We start from the raw sequence: 24,400 nt of genomic DNA on the forward strand, positions 1-24,400 counted from the left end.
TACACACACATCACTCCTAAACACTTGTCAATCTTGTACTCCTATAATCCTACAATTTAAATCTATTTAGCATACATTGATTATATATGATATAGCATATGAGTTGACCATAACACTGAATAACGCAATGATAAGTGGATAATAAAATGAAGTAATTGGCTACAATACTATAGAATTCTACAGGTTGTCTTAAACGCTCTATGGAAAGGTACCATTCTCTGTTAAGTTGTATAGGACTTTCCTTTCCTAATCATGGACCTTCCCAAGTGGCCCATTTTATAAATTGTGAACACTGCTTATCTTCTTCTCACCTCCAGAGATGTGAAGTACTGAAGCTTCTTTCCTGCAGACCTTACAGGTGTGCATGAACTCTGCTACTGTTCGGGAGGTGCATCTCCGGAGGCTGTATGTAGTAGTGATCCTCTTGTCTTGTTCCTCCTATAAAATTTCACCTTACATTCCCACAACATAATTTGACTCTCAAAACATACTTGCAGCTTTTAGGGTCAGGTTTTCAAAAGCTTTCAGCACCCACAACTGGGGCCAAATTTTCAAAAGTGCTCAGCACGTAGAAGCTCTCTTCAACAATGGGAGCTGCTGGATGTTGTACACTTTCGAAAACCTAGACTCATGTGTTGGTGATTTATGTGTTATCTTTAGCTATGTCAACTGTATGATCAGTGGTGCTGGCATACTTTTTACAGTGGGGGAGCTGAAAGCCCCTGTTCCCCAATTACCTCGTGCCCTCTCCTTACCCTGTCCACGCCTCCCCAGAGCTGGGGCCAGGAGCGGGCTGTGGCTCCGGGAAGGGGGGGGCATGGAGAGGAGTAAGGGGGGCCTGGTTTAGACCATAGCTGGGGGTGGGAGCAGAGCCCCAGGGTGCAGGGCCAGCAGAAACCGGGACCCCGCGTGTGGGGGTGGGAGTGGAGCCCTGGGTGCGGGGCCACTGGCAGCTGGGACCCCGGATGTGGGGCCGGGATCAGAGCTCTGGCCACGGGTTGTGCAGCCAATACTCAGTGGCAGAGTCAGGAGCAGAGCCCCTGGACTGGCAGTCGGGGCCAGTAGCCAGGCTGGGGCCAGGAGTGGAGCTGGGTGGTGCTCCCTCCCCATTCCCCAGGGACTGACCCGAACCTCACCTGCGCCCCCCAAAATGTTCCTCAGCAATCCCCTGGGGGGCACGCCGCACAGATTGGGGACTTCTGCTGTAAAGCATGTATATGCTTCTGGCAGCACCAGCACCGGCCAACTTCTCACAGTGAAACCTGGGGGTGCTGCAGCACCCCCGCACCCCTAGTTCCCGCACCTGTGTATATGATTAGTGATGTGTGTGTTGAAAGAGTTTATAATAACTTAAGGGTCCAAGGTTTATAATATTAACTTAAGGGTAAAGTGACATTTTGTCTGTCTACATCGGGGTCGGCAACTTTCAGCACGCGGCTCGCCAGGGTAAGCACCCTAGCGGGCCGGGCCAGTTTATTTACCTGCTGACGCAGCAGGTTCGGCCGATCACGGCCCCCACTGGCCGCGGTTCACCGTCCCGGGCCAATGGGGGCGGTGGGAAGCAGCGCGGGCCGAGGGATGTGCTGGCCGCGGCTTCCCGCCACGCCCATTGGCCCGGGATGGCGAACCGCGGCCAGTGGGGGCCGCGATCGGCCGAACCTGCCGCGTCAGCAGGTAAATAAACTGGCCTGGCCCGCTAGGGTGCTTACCCTGGCGAGCCGCGTGCCGAACGTTGCCGACCCCTGGTCTACATTATGGGTAAATGGATAGATGAACTGAAAGGAAATATATGTGTAAAATACCATAGCTACTCCTTTACATATCTTTTAATACATAAATGTTTTTAATGTTTTGGCATAATGTTTAAATCAGTAGCTTTAAAAACCTTTCAGTTAACAAACTGTGTACGAGTTGCAGCAGGAGGGATTAATATGACTGAGAATAGCCTTTGCAGTTATTCTTTGATAGGATAAAATTGCAAAGTCTGTGCATCCTCAGGTTTCAGATCTAACGCTTACCACCACTTGTGATCAAATATAAATCTTCTCTCTTGGTACAGACTTGCACAATTAGGTATATGATAAGGAGTTTATGCTCTTTCACATGAAGCATCTGGCATTGACAACTGTTTCACACAAGCCTACATGGACAATTGGTCCGCTCCACTATGGCAATTTCTACTTTAGTATGCATGCATAATGAAAGTATGCATTGGAGAGGATTAGCACTGTTAAGTACAACACATGCCTGTCAGAAATATTATTTAAAATTCATTGACTTCCAAGATTCTACTTTCAAATTAAATTTTGTGTTACTTTACAAGCAAGTGTATGTGATTCTAGTCCCTTCACAGTGATAGATGAACACACCTGCATAGGACACCCATGCAGCATAGGAGAACAACATAAGAGGAATGGTGAAGGAGCTGATTTTTTAAATAAAGTAAAGGCAAACAAATAAACAGTAGTAGACATTATATGTGATATAAACTCTAACAAAATGGATTAAAATAGCTTGCAGCACACTTCTCAACCCTCTTTCCTTGCTTTAACCTTTTTCTCTTTTTCATATTCCTGGCTTCATGCTGCCCCCTACTTTCGGTCCAGCAAAGGCCCTCCTCAGTGCTCTCCTCAAATTTACTTCTTCCAGAAATCCTGTCCTATTTTTTCTCTTCATGAATAATCTATCTATACTCTCCACTTCCTGAACTGCTATCCCATGTTTTGTCCCATACCTGCAAAGCCATATTCATGGGTATAGCTACTTTAAACGTAATAGAATTCCTTGTATTAGTAAGGAGTCAGATGAATAGCTTAAATGCTTAGCTGAATCAAGGCCTTTAAATTAGGTAGCATGTCTGTTTGTAAAGTTCCATGTAAGTTTAATAATAATAATAGAACATATTTATTTTTTTATGGATCTGTGTGACAAGGTTGGGACTCACCACCTGGCGCCTCCTGCTGGTTGTCTCTGGGAATTAGCTCAGTCCAGTGGAGCGCCCTCTCCTGGTGTTGTCCTGTCCGTCGTCTCACCCTCGGTTGGCGTCTGAGCCTGCGTTGCTCACCAGCTCGCGGCGTCCTTTTCGAGCCACTCCCTTCTGGCAGTGCCCTTAGTCCATCCTCGCCCCCTTCCGGGGGTGTGTGTGTCAATTAGCTGTCTCTTTGCGCCCCAGCCAATGTGGGCAACTGCACCTCCAAAGTCACACCCCTCTTGGCAGGGGGTTGGTGCAACCCAAGACGACTACTCCCGTTGACCGGGTGTAAGGCAAGGGGGAAGAGGGGGACCCAGGCCCGCCCACTACTCTGGGTCCCAACCCAGGGACCCTCTAGTGGCAGCCATCCTGCCCTCCTTCTCTCTCTCTCTCCATCTGTCCACGTCCCTAGGCCATTTCCCTTTCGGCCCCTCGCACCGGCTAGGCCCTTCCCCTCAGGGCCTGCAGCCTGGCAGACACCGGGCTGGAGTTCCCTTCTGCTCCCCCAGACCTGCCCAGCACTGCGCTGTCCCAAGTGCTAGTCTCCCAGCTCTGGAGACAGACTTTCCCCTATTGAAGGCCTGGGACAGACTGAGTGCCCCCTTCCTGAGCAGCCTTTTCATAGGGCTGAGTCGCCTTTTTATAGGGCTGAGCCTGGTCCTGATTGGCTGACTCCAGTCTGGGCCCCGATTGGCTCCCAATAAGCCCTTCTCTCATTGGCTGTCTCTCTGCGCAGGCGCACTGGCCTGCTGCAGCCTAAATTCTCAGGGAGTGGGGCAGCTGCCCCACTACAATCTGCATAGGATAAATGATCTTTAACAGCAACAGTAATTACATTTTTAAAAAAGTCTTTAAAATTATTTGTCATTGCCACTTTTTGGAGAAAGTGTTAGACCATATCCTCACAGTTTGGGTGACATTTTGTACAACCTTGTATTAATTTTTGATGTAATTTAGGGCCTTACCTACAAAGTGAGCAACTTGAATATGATTTACACATGCAGTTAATACAGTTTAATATGCCTAACATTCCCTTTAAGGGAATATTAGTGTTTTAACATGGTATTCTTAAAAGTAGGAAAAACTCTGTGACAGAGGAGCAGAACATAGAGATGCTTTAAAAGGAAATAAATAAAGAAGGACATTCAAATAAACTCTAAACATTTCTAACAATTACTGTTCACAAATGGTACATGAAAATTAGGGCTGTCAGTTACAGTTAACTCAAGCAACTAATGCAAAGCAAATTAACTAGATTAAAAAGTGATTAATTGCAGATTTAATCACCCTGTTAAACAGTAATAGAATACCAATTTAAATTTATTATAAATATTTTGGGATGTTTTTCTACATTTTCAAATATATTGATTTCAGTTACAACACAGAATACAAAGTGTACAGTGCCCACTTTATATTATTATTTTTATTACAAATATTTGCACTATAAAAAGATAAACAAAAGAAATAGTATTTTTCAATTTACCTCATACAAGTACTGTAGTGCAGCGGTTCTCAAACTGTGGGTTGTGACCCCAAAATGGGTTGTGACTCCATTTTAATGGGGTCACCAAGAATGGCATTAGACTTGCTGGGGCCCAGGGTCCAAGCCCAAGCCCCACCACCTGGATGGCAGGGCTCAGGCTTCGGCTTCAGCCCTGGGCAGTGGGGCTCAGGTTCAGCCCTGGGCAGTGGGACTCAGGTTACAGGCCCCTTGCCTGGGGCTGAACCCTCGAGCTTTGGACCCCCTGCCTGGTGCGTCAAGGCTCGGACTTCAGCTTTTGGCCCCCGCCAACCCTTACACAGGGCAGTGGGACTTGGATGGGCTCTCTCCTTCTGCGGTCATGTAGTAATTTTTGCTGTCAGAAGGGGATCGCGTCGCAATGAAGTTTGAGAACTCCTGCTGTAGTGCAATCTCTTTAGAGAAAGAGCAACTTAAAAATGTGGAATTTTTTTTCTCATAATTGCGCTCAAAAACAAAACACTGTAAAATTTTAGAGTGTACAAGTCCATTCAGTCCTACTTCTTGTTCAGCCAATTGCTAAGACAAACAAGTTTGTTTACATTAACAGGAGATAATGCTGCCCACTTCTTATTTACAACGTCACCTGAAAGTGAGAACAGGTATTTGCATAGCACTGTTGTAGGTATTTACGTGCCAGATATGCTAAGCGTTCGTATGCCCCTTCATGCTTCAACTTGTAGATTTTTATCTTTTTTACAGTGCAAATATTTGTAATAAAAATAATAATATAAAGTGAGCACTGTACACTTCGTCTTCTGTGCTATAATTGAAATCAAGCTATTTGAAAATGTAGAAAAACATCCAAAATATTTATAATAAATTTAAATAGGTATTCTGTTCTTATTTAACAGTGTGAATAAAACTGCGATTAATCACCACTATATTTTTAAGTCCCCCGATTAATTTCGATTACTTTTTTTAATCATTTGACAGCCCTAATTAAAAAGCATAGTTTTTCTCATTGATCTACTAGGAAGGAATTCTTTTTAGGCAGGAAAAAAAGATACTATAATAATATTTTTAAAGCTCCAGGATGCATAATAAATATTTTATAATGGCTATAGAGAAAAATTAGATAAATTTAAAATAATATTGGTCATTAAAAATAGATCAAAAGCTAAAGCAATTAACTCTTGTTAAAATTTAATTATCTCCATTAGTTAAATGGACATGATCATTTTTATTTTAAATAGCAATTATAAAATGCCTTTTTACATTGAGCCCCTTTACAAGTGCATACGCACACATCTTGAAGCTGTTTATAAAACTGTCATAGCACCTGTGCAAGTTACAGCCATTAATGTGAAAGAATATTCCAGACACCCTTAATTCAATTAGCTATTGTATTTATTGTTTAAATGTAAATGAAAATCATGCATATTTTATGTGTTGCCACTGAAATTTGAAGTAGATTTATAAAATAAAATACATTCTAATAAATGTTATTGAAATATTTCAAATAGCAGTTGCCTGTATATTTTAAACTACACACTATGAAGTTGTAAATGAAGCTGATCATTATGAATTGATGTACCATACTATTTTAAATATACACCTGCTTTGTAATATTAGCAAAGGGTATTTTGGTACACTGTACTGTTTGTCTGTCCCCCAAATAGTTTCTTTGTTACAAGAAGTAGAGATCAGTGTTACATCCCTTTTGAAATTGTGCAGATAGTTTGGAAAATAACACTTTTTCTTTCATAAAACTGTTGGTTTTTTTTTTATTGGCTTCTTTGGAATTAATGGAGATATCCCATCTCCTAGAACTGGAAGGGACCTTGAAAGGTCATCGAGTCCAGCCCCCTGCCTTCACTAGCAGGATCAAGTACTGATTTTTGCCTCAGATCCCCAAGTAGCCCCCTCAAGGACTGAACTCACAACCCTGGGTTTAGCAGGCCAATGCTCAAACCACTGAGTGTTTTGGATTGTCTCATAAAATGTTGTTCCCCTCATCAGTCTGTTCCTTATCTAATCTATCTATATGTGTGTGTGTGTGTGTATCTATATATCCATTTTCATTTTGAGGAAATCAAAGAATTTGTGTCTTCTGTCTCATGGTAACACTACTCTATTGAAAAGCAGTAGTCTGAGGGAATATCTAAGTCTCCCATTTATTCTTGATTATCCCTGAGACTGAGAAATCCCCTAGTAGAGTTCTTGGTAAGTGTTAGGCATGACAGAACTGCTTTTCAGCTGTTGGGGGTTTAGGTCCTAACAATGTAACCTGCTGTACCCAGGTGGAGTGCTAGACCTTTATGGAGCCCCACTGAAATCAACACGTTATTAACATACAAGGGGGTGGCGTCTACAACACTGAGGAAGTTGCAGGATTGGGACCTCAGGTCACAATCATAAAATTTGATTCAAATGCCTTTCCTTTTATGGGCTATTGCTTTTTACAAAAAAATCTTGTAGTTTGGATGTGATTAACTTGCTCTACCAAGGGAAAAATATATGGCGCAATCAGGCAGTTGACCTGTCATAGCTTTGAATAGATGGGTATCTCTGTATTGGAGGACCTGAATGAATGCAAAACCAAAGTGTGCATCAAATTTTTCAAACTTTTCCTTAATTACCACTTCCACTGATCCACCTTGAATCTATTTTATATGTCCCTTGTCATTATAACCAGCATGTGATTTATGGTCAACATCCCCATAAATGGGGATTATTATATTATAGTAGTATGGTCAGAATAATAGGAATCTTGGAATAGCTAGTAATCTCTTCCTTTGAAAATAACATATCCTACAGAACACATCTTATCTCCATGTATTTGCTTATAAGAGGATAAGAAAAAAATGCAGATTGCAAGGTATAGTGCTGGCTGATTTAAAGCCCACCACGCCCACAACCCCTGTAATGCAAGTTTTGCTCTGACTGTCACTGTACTCATTAAAATCCATACTCTACATTTTAAATATAATGATTAGACATTATATTGTAATGAGCAGTGTCACTGTTGTGTAAAGTGACATTGTCTTTCAGTTCATGTGGGAGCAGTGAGGGGAGTGAATAGGAGGGAGTGGGAGAACCTGCTTTTAAATGGGCGGCCATAGTACAGGAGTCTTGTTTGAATGTTCAAGGTTACAAGATGATCAAGAAGAATTACTGCTTAGTGGCAGTAAATCAAAAGCTATTGGAGATATCATTTAATTACTAGCTTCTTTTTAGCATTATTTAGAGGAAAAGGAAATGCAGGTATCATTATTTATCTGATTATTATTAATTTCTATGCAGTTATTTTCTTTGAGGGCAGACACTGCAGTCTGTCTATGGACTATAAATGTGTGGTAAGGTATAAATGTAATCATTTTACTTTCTGCTATCAAATCTTTCTGGCGGCTTTGAAAGTTGTGAAATAGCCACATGGCTAAAATGAGTGACACTAAAATTAGTCCTAGTCCTAGAGAGTGAGTTCGTAAATCAAAGAGAGAATAGAGTACAGAAGTAAAACTGAAGTGGTGGTTACTTAATGTAATCACAAGCAGGTATTGCCGGGCATAAAGTTAATATATTTTATCACTATTCTTAATACTATTAAGTACTTGTTACTACTGTTACACACATTGAAACTTAATTCTTGTTTTTCAAATCAGCAAAAGCCATAAAAGTTTAACATTAGGCAATAATGGAACAAGCTTAGTAATTTATAATACCTTACTCAGATTTTATTTTTCTTTAAGATGGGTCCGTATATATATCCCTCTGCTTAATCCTACGTATGAAACCCTAGAACTGGAAATTGTCAACAGCAATCCTGGAAATTTTTCAATAGAGACTGACACAAGGAAACCTGTAAGTACTTAAAAAAAAAAAAAAAAACCACCTGAAAAGATCCTTTTGCCTTCTTGCAATAGGGACATAGTAGACGTGTCCCTTCAAATTTTATTGATGAAACAAGTTGTTAATTATGTAGTGTATTAAGAATATGCAGAATTGTACAAAGGGTTAAATGTGCCATATAAATACGTGCATCTGTCCTAGAGAGGTTTACAGCCTAAAGGCAAGAGATGTAAAACACTGCAATATGATCAGAAAATGAGCACAGTGTGGACATTTGTGGAGCACTTTGTGGAGTAGTTTTGTGAAGGAGCAGAGAGAGCGTGCTTGGCAAACATTGATTTGGGAAGGCATGAAGTCAGGTGGTGTTGGAGGCAAATGGAACAATCAAGCAGTGGTGCTGGAACCAGGGCCGGCTCCAGGCACCAGGCAACCAAGCTGGTGCTTGGGGCGGCACCTGGAGGGGGGCGGCGCGGCGCTCGGGCCGCCGGGGAGAGCGGGGCCACAGCCGGGCTCGCCGCCCTCCCCCCGGCGCTCTGGCCGCCCTCCCCCCCGCGCCCTCCCCCCCGCTGCCGGGGGGAGAGCGGCAGAGCCCTGCGCTCTGGCCGCCGGGGGGAGAGCTGAGCCCCAGCCGGGGCTCGCCGCCCTCTCGCCGCCCTGCCCCCGGCGCTCTGGCCGCCGGGGGGAGAGCCGAGCCCCCGCCGGGGCTCGCCGCCCTGCCCCCGGCGCTCTGGCCGCCTGGGGGGGGGGGGGGGAGCCGAGCCCCCGCCGGGGCTCGCCGCCCTCCTCCCAGGGCTCCGGCCGCCCTCCCCTCCGGCGGCAGGCCGGGGGGCGCGTCCCGCCGGGAAGGAGCCGCAGCCGCAAGCGGGAGGGAGAGGCGCGGGGCTCCCCGGCAGCAGCAGAGATTCGGCCCACGCCCCCGCGCTGCCCACTGGGCCCCTGCCCGCTCCGCCTGGACCCACCACGCTGCCCCACGGGCTGCAGGGCTGGAGCAGCCTCTGGGCTGCGCTCCCGGCCCCAGTGTGCAGCGGCCCGGGCAGAAGCCCTCTGGTGCGGGGGGAGAGCGGAGCCCCCGCCGGGGCTCGCCACCCTCGCCCCGGGGCTCCGGCCGCCCTGCCCCCGGCCGCCGGGGGGAGAGCGGAGCCCCCGCCGGGGCTCGCCACCCTCGCCCCGGGGCTCCGGCCGCCCTCCCCCCGGCGGGAGAGCGGAGCCCCCGCCGGTGCTCCCCGCCCCCCAGGCTCCGCCCCCCCCCGCGGGGTGGGGGGGGGCGGCCGGAGGCTTTTTTGCCTGGGGCGGCAAAAAAGCCAGAGCCGGCCCTGGCTGGAACAATTTGTATAGTGGGGGTGCTGAGAGCCATTGAACCAAACTATAAACCCTGTATATGATGGAAACCACTTCAAGTCAGGGGGTGCTGCTGCACCTCCAGCACCTATGCAATCAAGACAGAAGCTTGAGAAGATTGTAGGAGTTAGAATGGGGAAAGAAAACGATGGGAGAAGAGATGTAGGTTTTATAGGGTATCTTGCATTAAATTTGTTTATCCAGCTTTTTGTTTTTAGTTTTCTTATCCCTCATTAAACCATTCAGGGTTAACTACCCATCTGCTTTGTTTTCACCATCTGATTTTGTATTTTTTCTCACACTTTAGACTGCAAGCGTAGTTTCCATCACTGTAAACAGGGAAACCAGGAGTTATCCAATAAGTGTCATGAAAGGACTAAAGCCTTGCATTCAAAGTGTGAATTCTCTTCCACCAAGTGAAGGCACACTGTGTTCTTAAATCTAGTAGGAAACTTTTCCTCTGGGAGAATCCTACAGGATTTCAGTGGTCTATTATCTCTTGCCTATAGTCTGAGCACTGCTTCCCAGAAGACAGTGTAGATGCCCAGGGACAATGGGTGGAGTGCTTATGGTGGAATCATTACATAAAGAATACATAAAACAATGAAATTCACAGTTAAGACTAATATTCTAATATAAACGTGATTCCTCTTATCAGTCGACATTGCTACAAATAGTGTTCAATGATTCAAAGACCCTGAAATAGTGCTGTGGCCAAGGAACTCTCTGTGCAGCTGAGGAGTGGGCCTTCAAAGTGCTTTAAAGCCAACTTTGCACTTCTCTGATCCTGGCGCCATTCTGGTCCTCAGAGTAAATTAGAGCAGCCTGATAGTATAAAATTAAGGTAGCTATCTTCCAATAGTTGAGGACCAATTTGGCAGAAGAGTCTTGGCCACATCCCCCTCTGATGAGTGGGAGAATGGGGGGTGTAAGAGCTGCTATGGCATCTCTTTGCCACCCTAGGATTTCCCATTCATCAGGGGAATCTACAGGTGACCATTTAAAGTGGCTTTTGGGGCAGCGTGCATCATCAGAGCAGCACTAAGCTACCCTAATTTACACGAAAACCAGACTTGAGAAATTAGGCTGAGAGTAAAAATTCAACCTTAACTGTGAATTTTCTTGACTTTGCTGCCTCCTGCCAAAAAAACTGTAAAATTATTTTAATGTGGGTTTTGTTTTATTAATGTATTACAGTAAAAAACCCAGTTAGGATCAAAATACTATAAATTCAAGTTTTAAAAAAATCAGCATTACTTCTTGAATTGCTCCATATTTTAGGTATCATATTACCTCAAGCTGAACAAATAAGATGAAGAGTTAGTTTATTTTAGTCACTTTATTATCTGGAGTATATTCAGATTTCATCATAAAATAAGCAAAAGCTGGATGTGTTCTGCTACTAATCATTTCACAAATCAGTATTTGAACTTGTAGCCAAGTAGCATAATCTTGATTCATTATATTATTAGCTTGCTATATAGATAGATTTTGGAAGAACTCTGGAAGTTTCATATGTATTATGTTCAGATCTTTAGCACAGAAATGGATTAGAATTAATTATCTTGACTTCTGATTCCAGCAGATTTGCATGTGATCAGTCCAGGCAGTTTAAAAATATCCCCTATGCTTTCAGCCTAATTCATTACCTGAGGCTTAAGGGTCACCAGTACCCATAATACATTGTTTAGGAAAGATCCATTCAAAATTAAGTTATATAACTTTAAGAGCATTCAGTCCCAAATACAGTATAAGCACTGAACTTTGACGTGGATTTTGAGTTACAATATCTACCTCTTTTTCTTTCTTTTAAGTACAGTTTTTGAGCATTTGCTATAATCATCTTGCTGCTATTTTTTCACCCAGGGAATCTTCAGAGACATGAATATTCTGTTTTGTCCCATTTTCCCCTTTGGTACTCAGCCTTCCTCGTGGCAGCCCTCTCTTTAGCACAGATAGCTGAGACCCCCCCCCCAGAGTTTATAAATAGTATATTTTTTAATGGCAAAGGGTGGTTGTTGGAAAGCAGTGTTAGATGTTTTCTCCCTAGAGTATGGGCACATTGCCCCCCTAGAATTTCAAGTTCTGCACATTGTACAAGGGAGCACATTGCACTGCTACTAGACCACTTTTATGACCCCTTTGCTTGGTTTTGTTAACTATAACCTGATACTTCAGACAACAGTTTAGAATTATGTATCATGGCATGACAAGGAAACAGATTGACAGAGCAAGACGGGTACCCAGAAATCACCTACTACAGGACAGGCCCAACAAGGACAATAACAGAACACCACTGGCCATCACATACAGCCCCCAGCTAAAACCTCTCCAGCGCATTATCCACGATCTACAACCTATCCTGGAAAATGATCCCTCACTCTCACAGACCTTGGGAGGCAGGCCAGTCCTCGCTTACAGACAACCCCCCAACCTGAAGCAAATACTCACCAGCAACTACACACCACACCACAGAAACACCAATCCAGGAACCAATCCCTGTAGCAAACCTCGTTGCCTACTCTGTCCCCATATCTACTCTGGCGACACCATCAGAGGACCCAACCACATCAGCCACACCATCAAGGGCTCATTCACCTGCACATCCACTAATGTTATATATGCCATCATGTGCCAGCAATGCCCCTCTGCCATGTACATTGGCCAAACTGGACAGTCCCTCCTCAAAAGAATAAATGGACACAAATCGGACATCAGGAATGGTAACATACATAAGCCAGTAAGTGAACACTTCAATCTCCCTGGTCATTCTATTACAGATTTAAAAGTCACTATCATTGAACAAAAAAACTTCAGAAACAGACTTCAAAGAGAAACAGCAGAACTAAAATTCATTTGCAAATTTAACACCATTAATCTGGGCTTGAATAGGGACTGGGAGTGGCTGGCTCATTACAGAAGCAGCTTTTCCTCTCCTGGAATTGACACCTCTTCATCTATTATTGGGAGTGGACTACATCCACCCTGATTGAATTGGCCCTGTCAACACTGGTTCTCCACTTGCGAAGTAACTCCCTGCTCTCCATGTGTCAGTATATAATGCCTGAATCTGTAACTTTCACTCTATGCATCTGAAGAAGTGAGGTTTTTACCCACAAAAGCTTATGCCCAAATAAATCTGTTAGTCTTTAAGGTGCCACCAGACTCCTTGTTGTTTTCATGGCATGACAGTGGCCAGTACTGTCTGTTTCAGGCCTTGCCTTAGACTTCCTGTGAAATCGTGAGCAAATCAATTAACCTAAATGTTCCTGTGTCTCTCCCCCTTTAAAAAAAGAATAATAATGCTTACCTGCCAACATGGCAGTTGTGAGGCTACATTATTTTGTAAAGTACTTTGAGATAGTCTCAGATGAAAGACACTAATGTTAAATGTAAAATATTATTTTTATTTGAACAACAACTGAGAGATGGTGTTGTCCAGTTAAGGATGAGCAAAGTTTGAAGAAAACTAGTGTAGTAATTTAAAAATTATGAATATTTAAAGTCAGCAAGTTTAGATATTCTCTATAGTTTTGTTAGATCAGTTCAAATCTGGTATGGTTGAGAACATTGGGCTGTCTCAATCTTTGGACCACCTTAATTTGGGATCACTTCAGTCATTGGATCATCTCATATGAACAAAATTGGAAGAAACATCCTTGCAGGTTTTTACCTTAATAATGTCCTCTGCATCGCAGCTGTAGGAACTCGTAGTTCCCCACATAGACAACTGATATGTAAGAGGACAATTTCCTCAGTGTTGACAGAATGTAGCACTCATACAGAATGTTTTGGTATATTTTGGACTAATCAGCCTTATTTGCTAATGCTGATAGTTTAGAGAAACAGATCTGGATAGTCATATTGTGGACAGAGAAGTTAAACATCATAGAAGTAGAGGCAGGCCTCTTTAAAATACTCCCAGTATTCTTCCTTTGAATGTCCTCTGCATATTTCCATGCATGGGGTGTTCTGACCGTTACAGCCTGAATGGTAAAATATACTAGCAGTGGCTGTTGGAACATCCATGTGCCTCCCTTGTCCACTCCACCCCACCAAACTCCAGACGTTGTAGGGCTAGGGTTTAAAAGTAGTGTGGTGCTCCACTGCCTCAGTTACTTCAATCAGGACCTGCTGGACAGTTAGGGTATGTCTACACTGCGAGAGTAGTTTGATTTTACTTAAATCGAATATGTGGAATCGATATTACAAAGTCGAACGTGTGTATCCACACTAAGGACAGTAATTCGACTTTGTGAGTCCACACTAACGGGGCAAGCATCGACATTGGAAGCGGTGCACTGTGGGCAGCTATCCCACAGTTCCCGCAGTCCCCGCTGCCCATTGGAATTCTGGGTCGAGCCCCCAATGCTTGCTGGGGAAAAATATGTGTCGAGGGTGGTTTTGGGTAACTGTCGTCATCCAACCGTCACTCCCGCCCTCCCTCCGTGAAAGCGCCGGCGGGCATTCATTTAATTTCGTGCGCTTTTCTGGTGAGTGACAGCGTGGACGCCACAGCACTGTGAGCATGGAGCCCGCTGTGATCATCGCTGCAGTTATGGCCGTTGTCAACACCTCGCACCTTATCGTCCACCTTTTCCAGAGGCAGATGCTGAGAAATCGGGGGAGGAGGTTACGGCATCGCGGTGAGGACATGAAGTCTCAGAGTGGCACAGACCTCTCGCAAAGCACGGGACCCCGCGCCGTGAACATCATGGTGGCAATGGGTCATGTTGATGCTGTGGAACGGCGATTCTGGGCCCGGGAAACAAGCACGGAGTGGTGGGACCGCATAGTGCTGCAGGTCTGGGATGAATCACAGTGGCTGCGAAACTTTCGGATGCGGAAGGGAACTTTCCTGGAACTTTGTGAGCTGCTGTCCCCTGCCCTGAAGCGCAAGGACACCCGGATGCGAGCAGCCCTGACTGTCCAGAAGCGAGTGGCCATAGCCCTCTGGAAGCTTGCAACGCCAGACAGCTACCGGTCAGTCACGAACCACTTTGGCGTGGGCAAATCTACCATGGGGGTTGCTGTGATGCAAGTAGCCAACGCAATCGTTGAGCTACTGCTGTCAAACGTAGTGACCCTTGGAAACGTGCAGGTCATCATAGATGGCTTCGCCGCGATGGGATTCCCAAACTGCGGTGGGGCTATAGATGGAACTCGCATCCCTATCCTGGGACCGGACCACCAGGCCAGCCAGTACATTAACTGAAAGGGCTACTTTTCAATGATGCTGCAAGCACTGGTGGACCATAGGGGACGTTTTACAAACATCAACGTCGGATGGCCGAGCAAGGTTCATGACGCTCGTGTTTTCAGGAACTCTGGTCTGTTTAGATGGCTGCAGGAAGGTATTTACTTCCCGGACCACAAAATAACTGTTGGGGATGTGGAGATGCCTATAGTCATCCTTGGGGACCCAGCCTACCCGCTAATGCCCTGGCTCATGAAGCCCTATACAGGCGCCCTGGACGCTGAAAAAGAACTCTTCAACTACCGTCTCAGCAAGTGCAGAATGGTGGTGGAGTGTGCTTTTGGACGTCTCAAGGGGAGCTGGAGAAGCTTACTGACTCGCTCTGATCTCAGCGAAACCAATATCCCCATTGTTATTGCAGCTTGCTGTGTGCTCCACAATCTCTGTGAGAGCAAGGGGGAGACCTTTATGGCGGGGTGGGAGGTTGAGGCAAATAGCCTGGCTGCTGATTACGCCCAGCCAGACAGCCGTGCGATTAGAAGAGCCCAGCAGGACGCGCTGTGCATCCGGGAGGCTTTGAAAGCTAGGTTCCTCAGTGAGCAGGGTAACCTGTGACTATTAACTTTGTTTAAAGAGAAGCTGAACCTGCCCCTGTTTCTTTACCCAGTTTGTTGACTATCCTCTGCAGCTACATACCCCGTTCACCCCGTCACCCCCCTTCCAACACACGTTTAAAAATAAAATACATGGAACTTTGTTAATGAACACCGTTGTCTTTATTACGGGTTTCGCGGTAAAGGGTTGAAACTGGGATGCAGACTGTGGTGGGGAGCGGGAGTAGTGATGGAAAGAACGCTTATAAACTCGAGGAATGACAGGCTCCTGCTCCTAGAGCGGTCCGCAGTGCTGGACTGGTTGTTTCAGCGGAGCCTGCCACTCCTCCTTTTCGGGACTCTGTGTGTGGGAGCTATGTCACTTTGTGGCGGGGGAGGATGCTGCTGCGTGGCTCTGTGATCCAGGATAAGGACCGCTGCATAAGATCTCTAACCGCCCTCCCCCGCCACAAACTCACATAGCCCCCCTCCACACAGAACATAAAAACCACCTCCCAGACTGACCAGGGTGCCTAGTGACTGCAATGTGTGTGTGACCTGCTGCTGAACATGCCCCCCTGTCTGTACCCTGGTAAAGGTGACTGTCCTGTCCAATTACCAATCCCCTTCCCCCCCTTCAAACACACTGTCCTCTAAAAGAACATGATGGAAACAGTAATTAAAAGAAACATATTTTTTATTAGCAACTAAACAGTTAGGGGATGAAACTGGGCCGGGGGCTTGGGTGAGGTGGGAAGGAAAGGACTTATCAAATTTTGGGGAATGAGAGCCTTCTGTTACTTGAGCAGTCTGCAGGGGTGGAGTGACAGTGTTCACGGCCCCTGCCGCCCCTCCTTCTTGGGACTTTGGGTGAGGGGGGTATGGGACTTTGTGGCGGGGGAGGGTGGTTAGAGATAGAGTGCAGCGGGGCTCTGTTCTCCTGCCTCCGGTCCTGCAGAACATCCACAAGGCGCCGGAGAGTGTCCGTTTGCTCCCTCATTAGTCCAAGCAGCGTTTGAGTCGCCTGCTGGTCTTCCTGACGCCACCTCTCCTCCCGTTCAATGTGTGATCGATAGATTTGGGACATGTTCTCCCTCCACTGGGTCTGCTGGGCCGCCTCGGCTCGGGAGCAGCCCATAAGTTCTGAGAACATGTCGTCCCGTGTCCTTTTCTTTCTCTGCCTAATCTGCGCCAGCCTCTGGGAGGGGGATGCCAAGGTAGGTCGGGAGACAGTCGCAGCTGTGGGATGTGAAAAAGGGAGTGAATTCCTCACAAAGATAATTTTTTGTGAACAATGAACATAGTCTTTCTCTGTGAAGAAGACCATGCACAGCACCTATCACATGCGCACTCAGGACAAGGTCGAATTTTTGGCCTTCGCATTCAGTGCCTGGGGTCTTGCACTGGAGATCAGAGAAGCGGGGCAGGACAGCGGAATTCGGGTAGTAGGCTGACACGGTAAGCCGTAGACTTTTGGCTGCTTAAAACTTAAATTATAGCAGTGCCCTCCTTTCACGTTCAAAGCAATGCTCCTAGCATTGGCCAGTTCCTGCTGCCGGCAATCCGGCAAGCATGAACTCTGCCCCTGTCCCACCCCCTCGCGGCTGTCCCCGGGAAAGATCCCTGTATGCTGTCCCTCTCCTGCCTCCACCGCGTGGCTGTAAACCACCGGTTACAGTTCTGTAAAGGAACAGTCAAGCAGTCCCAACAGTAACATTCCCCTAATTCAAAGCAGGTGACCATGAGCGACATCACTCTGCTGAGGATTTCTGGGACAGAGAAAGACCGCATGCTGCGTGAAAGCCAGCAAAAACCAGGGAAAAGTTTCCTACCACGGAGGACCCAATAAGGCCGCTCTCCCCAGGAACCTCATGCAAAGGCTTTCCAATTACCTCCAGGAGAGCTTCGTGGAGATGTCCCATGAGGATTTTAGCTCTATCCCCGGACATATAGACCTTCTTTTCCAGTAGCTGCACTGGCAAGGACTAAAAAGTAGAGCGCCTAGGGCAAACTAACCATCATAAACCAGACATTGTTTGATTCTTTTGCAGTAGTTGCACTGCCAAGGACTAAAACGTTAAGCGCCTAGGGCAAACTAATCATGAAAAACCCATTGTTAATATTGTTAATATTCCTGTTCTGTTCAAAATAAATGTTTACATGTTTTAAACACTTACCGACTGATCCTTCCCCTGATTCTGGCTCCGGGTTAATGCCTGGGGACGGTTGGTAGGGGATCTCTGTGAGGGTGATGAACAGATCCTGGTTGTCGGGGAAATCAGCGTTGTAAGTGCTGTCGACTGCCTCGTCCTCCTCATCTCCTTCCTCATCTTCCCCGTCCGCTAACATCTCCGAGGAAGCGGCCCTCGACAATATCCCATCCTCAGAGTCCACGGTCAGTGGTGGGGTAGTGGTGGCGGCCGCACCTAAAATGGAATGCAGTGCCTCGTAGAAACGGGATGTCTGGGGCTGGGATCCGGAGCGTCCGTTTGCCTCTTTGGTCTTCTGGTAGCCTTGTCTCAGCTCCTTGATTTTCACGCGGCACTGCGTTGCATCCCGGCTGTATCCTCTCTCTGTCATGGCTTTTGAGATCTTCTCGTAGATTTTTGCATTCCGTCTTTTCGAGCGCAGCTCCGAAAGCACGGACTCATCGCCCCACACAGCGATCAGATCCAAGACTTCCTGATCAGTCCATGCTGGGGCCCTCTTTCTATTCTGGGATTGCATGGTCACCTCTGCTGGAGAGCTCTGCATCGTTGCCAGTGCTGCTGAGCTCGCCACGATGTCCAAACAGGAAATGAGATTCAAACTGCCCAGACAGGAAAAGGAATTCAAATTTTCCCAGGGCTTTTCCTGTGTGGCTGGTCAGGGCATCCGAGCTCGGACTGCTGTCCAGAGCGTCAACAGAGTGGTGCACTTTGGGATAGCTCCCGGAGCTATTAGCGTCGATTTCCATCCACACCTACCCTAATTCGACATGGCCATGTCGAATTTAGCGCTACTCCCCTCGTTGGGGAGGAGTACAGAAATCGAATTTAAGAGACCTCTATGTCGAACTAAATAGCTTTGTTGTGTGGACGGGTGCAGGGTTAATTCGATTTAACGCTGCTAAATTCGACATAACCTCCTAGTGTAGACCAGGCCTTAGATTGTTGCTATCTGAGACTTTTGGATCAGTAGCAGATAGCTAGCTTGTATCGCTTACATAAGTACATAGGGTTACATAGCTTTATTTAGAGATAGTTAAAGGGATAACATGATGGATCAGAAGACTAAGAAACCTGGATTCAAAAGATATGTCTCACGTCCAGTGATATTCCCAGCATCAGATGCACATGCTAGATGCTTAGCATGTTTGAGGGAAGGGCATTCTCCCTCTAACTGTCCGATCTGCTCAGTGTTTGCCACAAGGGCAAAGACAGTGAGACAAAACAGGCTCCAGGCAATTTGATTTCAGGATGCACTGACAATGGCGGTCCATTCTCAGAGTCTGGCTTTGTCAATGCCTCCACCTGAAGACTCTTCATCCGGGAAGAAGTGAGATTCAGCTCCTATGTCAGGTGCAGGATGCGAGAGAGCTAAGGATCTGAAAAAGAAGAAAAGGTCAGGATCAGAAACAAGCAGTTTCTCCTCCCTTCGTGTTCACATCTCAACTGCTAGAAGAGGGCCTCATCCTCCCTGATTGAACTAACCTCGTTATCCCCAGACTGATTCTGGCCTGCATATTTATACCTGCCTCTGGAAATTTCCATTACATGCATCTGACGAAGTGGGTATTCACCCATGAAAGCTTATGCTCCAATACATCTGTTAGTCTATAAGGTGCCACAGGACTCTTTGTTGGTTTTGACAGACTCTGTTTCCAGAGATGTCCCATTTCAGAAAAACATGGTTGCGGTACCAAGGAAAAATGTGCAGCCATCCTCAGTGTTGGCCTCATTACATAGAGCCAATCCGAGAGAGAAGGACCTACAGGGACGGAATCTCATTATAGAGCCAGTCTCTGATTCTCAACATAGAGGTAGGAGCCATTCCTTGTGGATTCAACAATATCAGATCTGGAGGTGCCTGTCCTGAGGATGAGATCTAAGCATCCAATTAAGAGAAATGATGAGAGTTCATTCACTAATATGGCTCCAAATAGTGTTACTGTTAAAGCAGTAGTTCATCAGGTGGATCCATCTATGGCTCTGTAGACAGCTGAGCCAGGTACTACATCTCAGAACATGTCAGGTGTGTTATTACAACCAGTCGGGCTGACTGCTTCTCCAAGTGTCAGCAAAGAACAGGAAAGGGTCAGGGGCTCTCTGCTGCTGCCTCTTCCAAAGACCCCTTTGGGTCCCGGAGAAGAACTTCTCTCCTTTCTCCTTTTCAAGAAGGTTATTGTCTCTAGTCCCATCTGAACTGCAAATGGATTGGGACCAGAAGAGGGCTGTGGATTACAGATTAGAACCAGGAAAAATGTATTATAATCAGTTCAAAGCAGCCCTGCTGGATCCGCAGGCACAACGATATTTCCAGCCAGATCCATTAGTGGGGTTTTTGCCTGAGTGGCATGTCACTCCTGGGGTAAGGAGGTCCCAGTGGCCATTTCTGGGACCTTATCAAGAAGGATCAATCTGTGGGGACAGACCTTCAGCAAGACAGTATCAGGAGGACATTCAATTGTCAGATCCAATGGATAGGGACCAGACAATGACGCTTACTCAGAACAAGCCACCTATGGAAATAAGTGAAATATTATCCAGCAAGGAAGAACTAGAGCTGGCAGAGTCCAATTCAGAATTAAGAGATGTGCTTTCTCCAGATGAAAACGAGGGAAACGTCTCAGTATCATCACCATCCGAAGAGGCATTAGCCTTTCATGAGTTACTATCTCAAATGTGGAAGGTGTTAGATATTCCTTCTGTTTTTGTGGAGAAATCATCACATCCTATCTTTGATATTTTCATGGCAGCAGCTAGTCAATAAGTCATTCTTCCCTTGTTAGAGGGATTGTTCAGCCAGCAAAGGCAGCATCTATGTAAGAAGGAAGACAAATTATATAAATATATAAGGACTTGCTGTGTTTCATACTCATCTGCCTCCTAAGTCATTGGTGGTCAAAGCAACACTTCACAGATCAAAAGGTGCCCAAACTCACTCTACTCCATCATCTAAGGAAGGGAAGAGGCTAGATGTGTTAGGAAGAAAAATATTTTCTTCAGCTACATTTTTAAATGGGCAAATCCAACTATGAAGCTGCCATGGCTAGGTACCAATACCATCTCTGGAGCAAAATGTCCTTTCTCCTTAATGCACTTACAGAGGAAATGGAAAATTTATCAAGTGCTGTTTTGACTGAAGGATTGAATGTTGCTGCGCAACAGTTGAGAATGACTTTTGACTCCTCAGATACTTCAGCAAATCACTTTGGTTGTTTCAGTAAGGAGACACGCATGGTTAAGATCAATGTGACTCCCTCATGAGACAAACATGAGGCTTGAGGACCTTCCATTTGAAGGAGAAAGTCTGTTTAGTATTCAGACTTATGAAGTACTAGGGAAGATGAAAAATGTAAGATCTACTGCTAGATTTTTAGGTTTCTATAATACAGGGAAGAGGCCACATTCAGTTGCATTACACAAGTATCAGAGGTATTACCCTCCTTCATCTTTTACTTCATTATGATTACACTGGTCTACAATTTTTGAGAAGTCGTCTGCTTCAGAGATAAAATGTGCTATTTATTATGTATTTTGATGTGCTGAATTCAAATATGACAATTAAAACAACTGATTGGCTACTGTTTCTAAGATATTTAAGTTTTTACATTTTATGTCTATGTATATTGTGTAGATAGTAGAGTTTTAATCATAAATTGTAAACCTAGGTCTTTTCATGTGTTTATGGTTGCTTTACATGATAATATTTCACCTGTCCTGTTTATGTAACACTTTAAAAATCAGCAAAAGGGTTATAGAAATAAAATTTATTATGAAACAAAAGGCAAAAAACTATTATGTACATAGTTTAGTCCTATTCAGTGTCTACTCGGCGCTTCTTGGCTTATCTCTTGTATTCATTAAATGGAGCATCTCTTGTCACTGTCCAGCAATTGTCTGCAAGCATTGATGGGCTCCATTTGCCCTGATAGCGTTTCTCCATTGTTGCAATGTCCTGGTGAAATCGCTCACTGTGCTCGTCGCTCACTGCTCCGCAGTTCGGTGGAAAAAAATCTAGATGAGAGTGCAAAAAATGTATCTTTAGTGACATGTTGCAACCAATGCTTTTGTATGCCTTGAGGAGGTTTTCCACCAACAACCTGTAGTTGTCTGCCTTGTTGTTTCCGAGAAAATTTATTGCCACTAACTGGAAGGCTTTCCATGTTGTCTTTTCCTTGCCACGCAGTGCATGGTCAAATGCATCATCTCGAAGAAGTTCACGAATCTGAGGACCAACAAAGACACCTTCCTTTATCTTAGCTTCACTTAACCTTGGAAATTTTCCACGGAGGTACTTGAAAGCTGCTTGTGTTTTGTCAATGGCCTTGACAAAGTTCTTCGTCAGACCCAGCTTGATGTGTAAGGGTGGTAACAAAATCTTCCTTGATTCAACAAGTGGTGGATGCTGAACACTTTTCCTCCCAGGCTCCAATGACTGTCGGAGTGGCCAATCTTTCTTGATGTAGTGGGAATCTCTTGCACGACTATCCCATTCGCAGAGAAAACAGCAGTACTTTGTGTATCCAGTCTGCAGACCAAGCAAGAGAGCAACAACCTTCAAATCGCCACAAAGCTGCCACTGATGTTGGTCATAGTTTATGCACCTCAAAAGTTGTTTCATGTTGTCATAGGTTTCCTTCATATGGACTGCATGACCAACTGGAATTGATGGCAAAACATTGCCATTATGCAGTAAAACAGCTTTAAGACTCGTCTTCGATGAATCAATGAACAGTCTCCACTCATCTGGATCGTGAACGATGTTGAGGGCTGCCATCACACCATCGATGTTGTTGCAGGCTACAAGATCACCTTCCATGAAGAAGAATGGGACAAGATCCTTTTGACAGTCACGGAACATGGAAACCCTAACATATCCTGCCAGGAGATTCCACTGCTGTAGTCTGGAGCCCAACAGCTCTGCCTTACTCTTGTGTAGTTCCAAATTCCTGACAAGGTCATTCAGTTCACCTTGTGTTATGAGGTGTGGTTCAGAGGAGGAGGATGGGAGAAAATGTGGGTCCTGTGACATTGATGGTTCAGGACCAGAAGTTTCATCCTCTTCCTCTTCCCCGTCTGACTCAAGTGAGAATGATTCTGGTGCATCAGGAACCGGCAGTCCTTCTCCGTGGGGTACTGGGCGTATAGCTGATGGAATGTTTGGATAATGCACAGTCCACTTTTTCTTCTTTGACACACCTTTCCCAACTGGAGGCACCATGCAGAAGTAACAATTGCTGGTATGATCTGTTGGCTCTCTCCAAATCATTGGCACTGCAAAAGGCATAGATTTCCTTTTCCTGTTCAACCACTGGCGAAGATTTGTTGCACAAGTGTTGCAGCATATGTGTGGGGCCCACCTCTTGTCCTGATCTCCAATTTTGCAGCCAAAATAAAGGTGATAGGCTTTCTTAACTATAGTGGTTATACTGCGCTTTTGTGATGCAAAAGTCACTTCATCACAAACATAGCAGAAGTTATCTGCACTGTTCACACAAGTACAAGGCATCTCTGCTCACTTTGGCTAAACAGAAATGTGTTCCTTTGCAAAATCAAACACTGACAAATAAGAGAGCACGACGCTGTATGATTTCTAGAGCTGATATAGGGCAATTTGTTCAGCAGAGTGATGTAAGCTTCGTTATGATTGCATCATCCATGACTTCTAGGAATAACATGATGCAATTCATATCATGTATGACGCAATACCAGCTTCAGATTGCATCATTCATTGTTTTGGCTAAAAAGCAAGTACTGTCCAAACCCAGTCATAGATTTATTCATAGATCCAGTCAAAGATGTATTTTAGTCATTTCTGGTTTAAATTGAGATCCCTTCCCTTTATAACTCACTTATCCTCTGCCATTCCCAAGTCAAGGGTCGTATATACTGACCCAATAGCATATCTTGAAAACTAGAGCCAATCAACAATTTTAAGCATCATTTTCGTTCTCAGTGACCCAGAATTAGTAAAGTTTGACTACATTTATTTCAGAAGCATTTTGGCTGTAGAGCAGTGTTATCAGAGACGGGCATATCATTTCCAGTCTCAATATACACCTCTACCCCGATATAACACTGTCCTCGGGAGCCAAAAAATCTTACCGCGTTATAGGTGAAACCTCATTATATCGAACTTGCTTTCATCTACCGGAGTGCGCAGCCCCGCCCCCCCGGAGCGCTGCTTTACCGCGTTATATCCAAATTTGTGTTATATCAGGTCACGTTATATCGGGGTAGAGGTGTAATTATAACCCATAAAGAAATTTAAAACACACAATAATAAATGGAAAGTTGTATCTTCTTTGTTCTCTACAGTTCCTCCAAGACATGAGATTTGACATGAGGACACGGAGTTTAAGCCAGTCCACTTAGACATTGTTTATCCACAGTTTGGGGACCGGTTAGAGGGTACACTTTTCAATCCTTCTAAAACATCAGTAATTCCGACCATGCATACATGTACCCTAGGATGGGGAGCCCATATGAACAATGAATTGTTGGTCAGAGATCATTGGTCATCAAAGGAAAAATCAGTATTTTAGTACTGAGAGTAATCAGACTAGTTCTAAAGTCTTTTCTACCTCAGCTCAAAAACAAACTAGTTCAGGTAGTAACAGACAATAAGGCATGGTTATATTATCTAAACAAGCAAGGGAGGACTCACTCTGTGAAATTATGTAGGGAGGCCAAGAGTCTTTAAGAGTACTGGATAGAACACAATATTAATCCAGTAACAATTCACATAGCAGGGGAATAGAACACCCTTGCAGGTCATATGAGTAG

General features: G+C 45.1%; 1 protein-coding gene across 1 annotated transcript in view; it reads left to right on the forward strand.

The window, feature by feature from the left end:
* Positions 1-24,400, forward strand: part of CFAP47 (cilia and flagella associated protein 47) — a 704,026-nt gene that overhangs the window by 489,186 nt on the left and 190,440 nt on the right. The window contains exon 54 of the mRNA XM_065423211.1: positions 8,183-8,294. Within this exon, the coding sequence (XP_065279283.1) occupies positions 8,183-8,294 (112 nt within the window). The remainder of the gene's footprint in view (positions 1-8,182; positions 8,295-24,400) is intronic.

This window comes from Emys orbicularis, chromosome 1 (genome assembly GCF_028017835.1).
Source record: "Emys orbicularis isolate rEmyOrb1 chromosome 1, rEmyOrb1.hap1, whole genome shotgun sequence".
Lineage (NCBI taxonomy): Eukaryota > Metazoa > Chordata > Testudines > Emydidae > Emys > Emys orbicularis.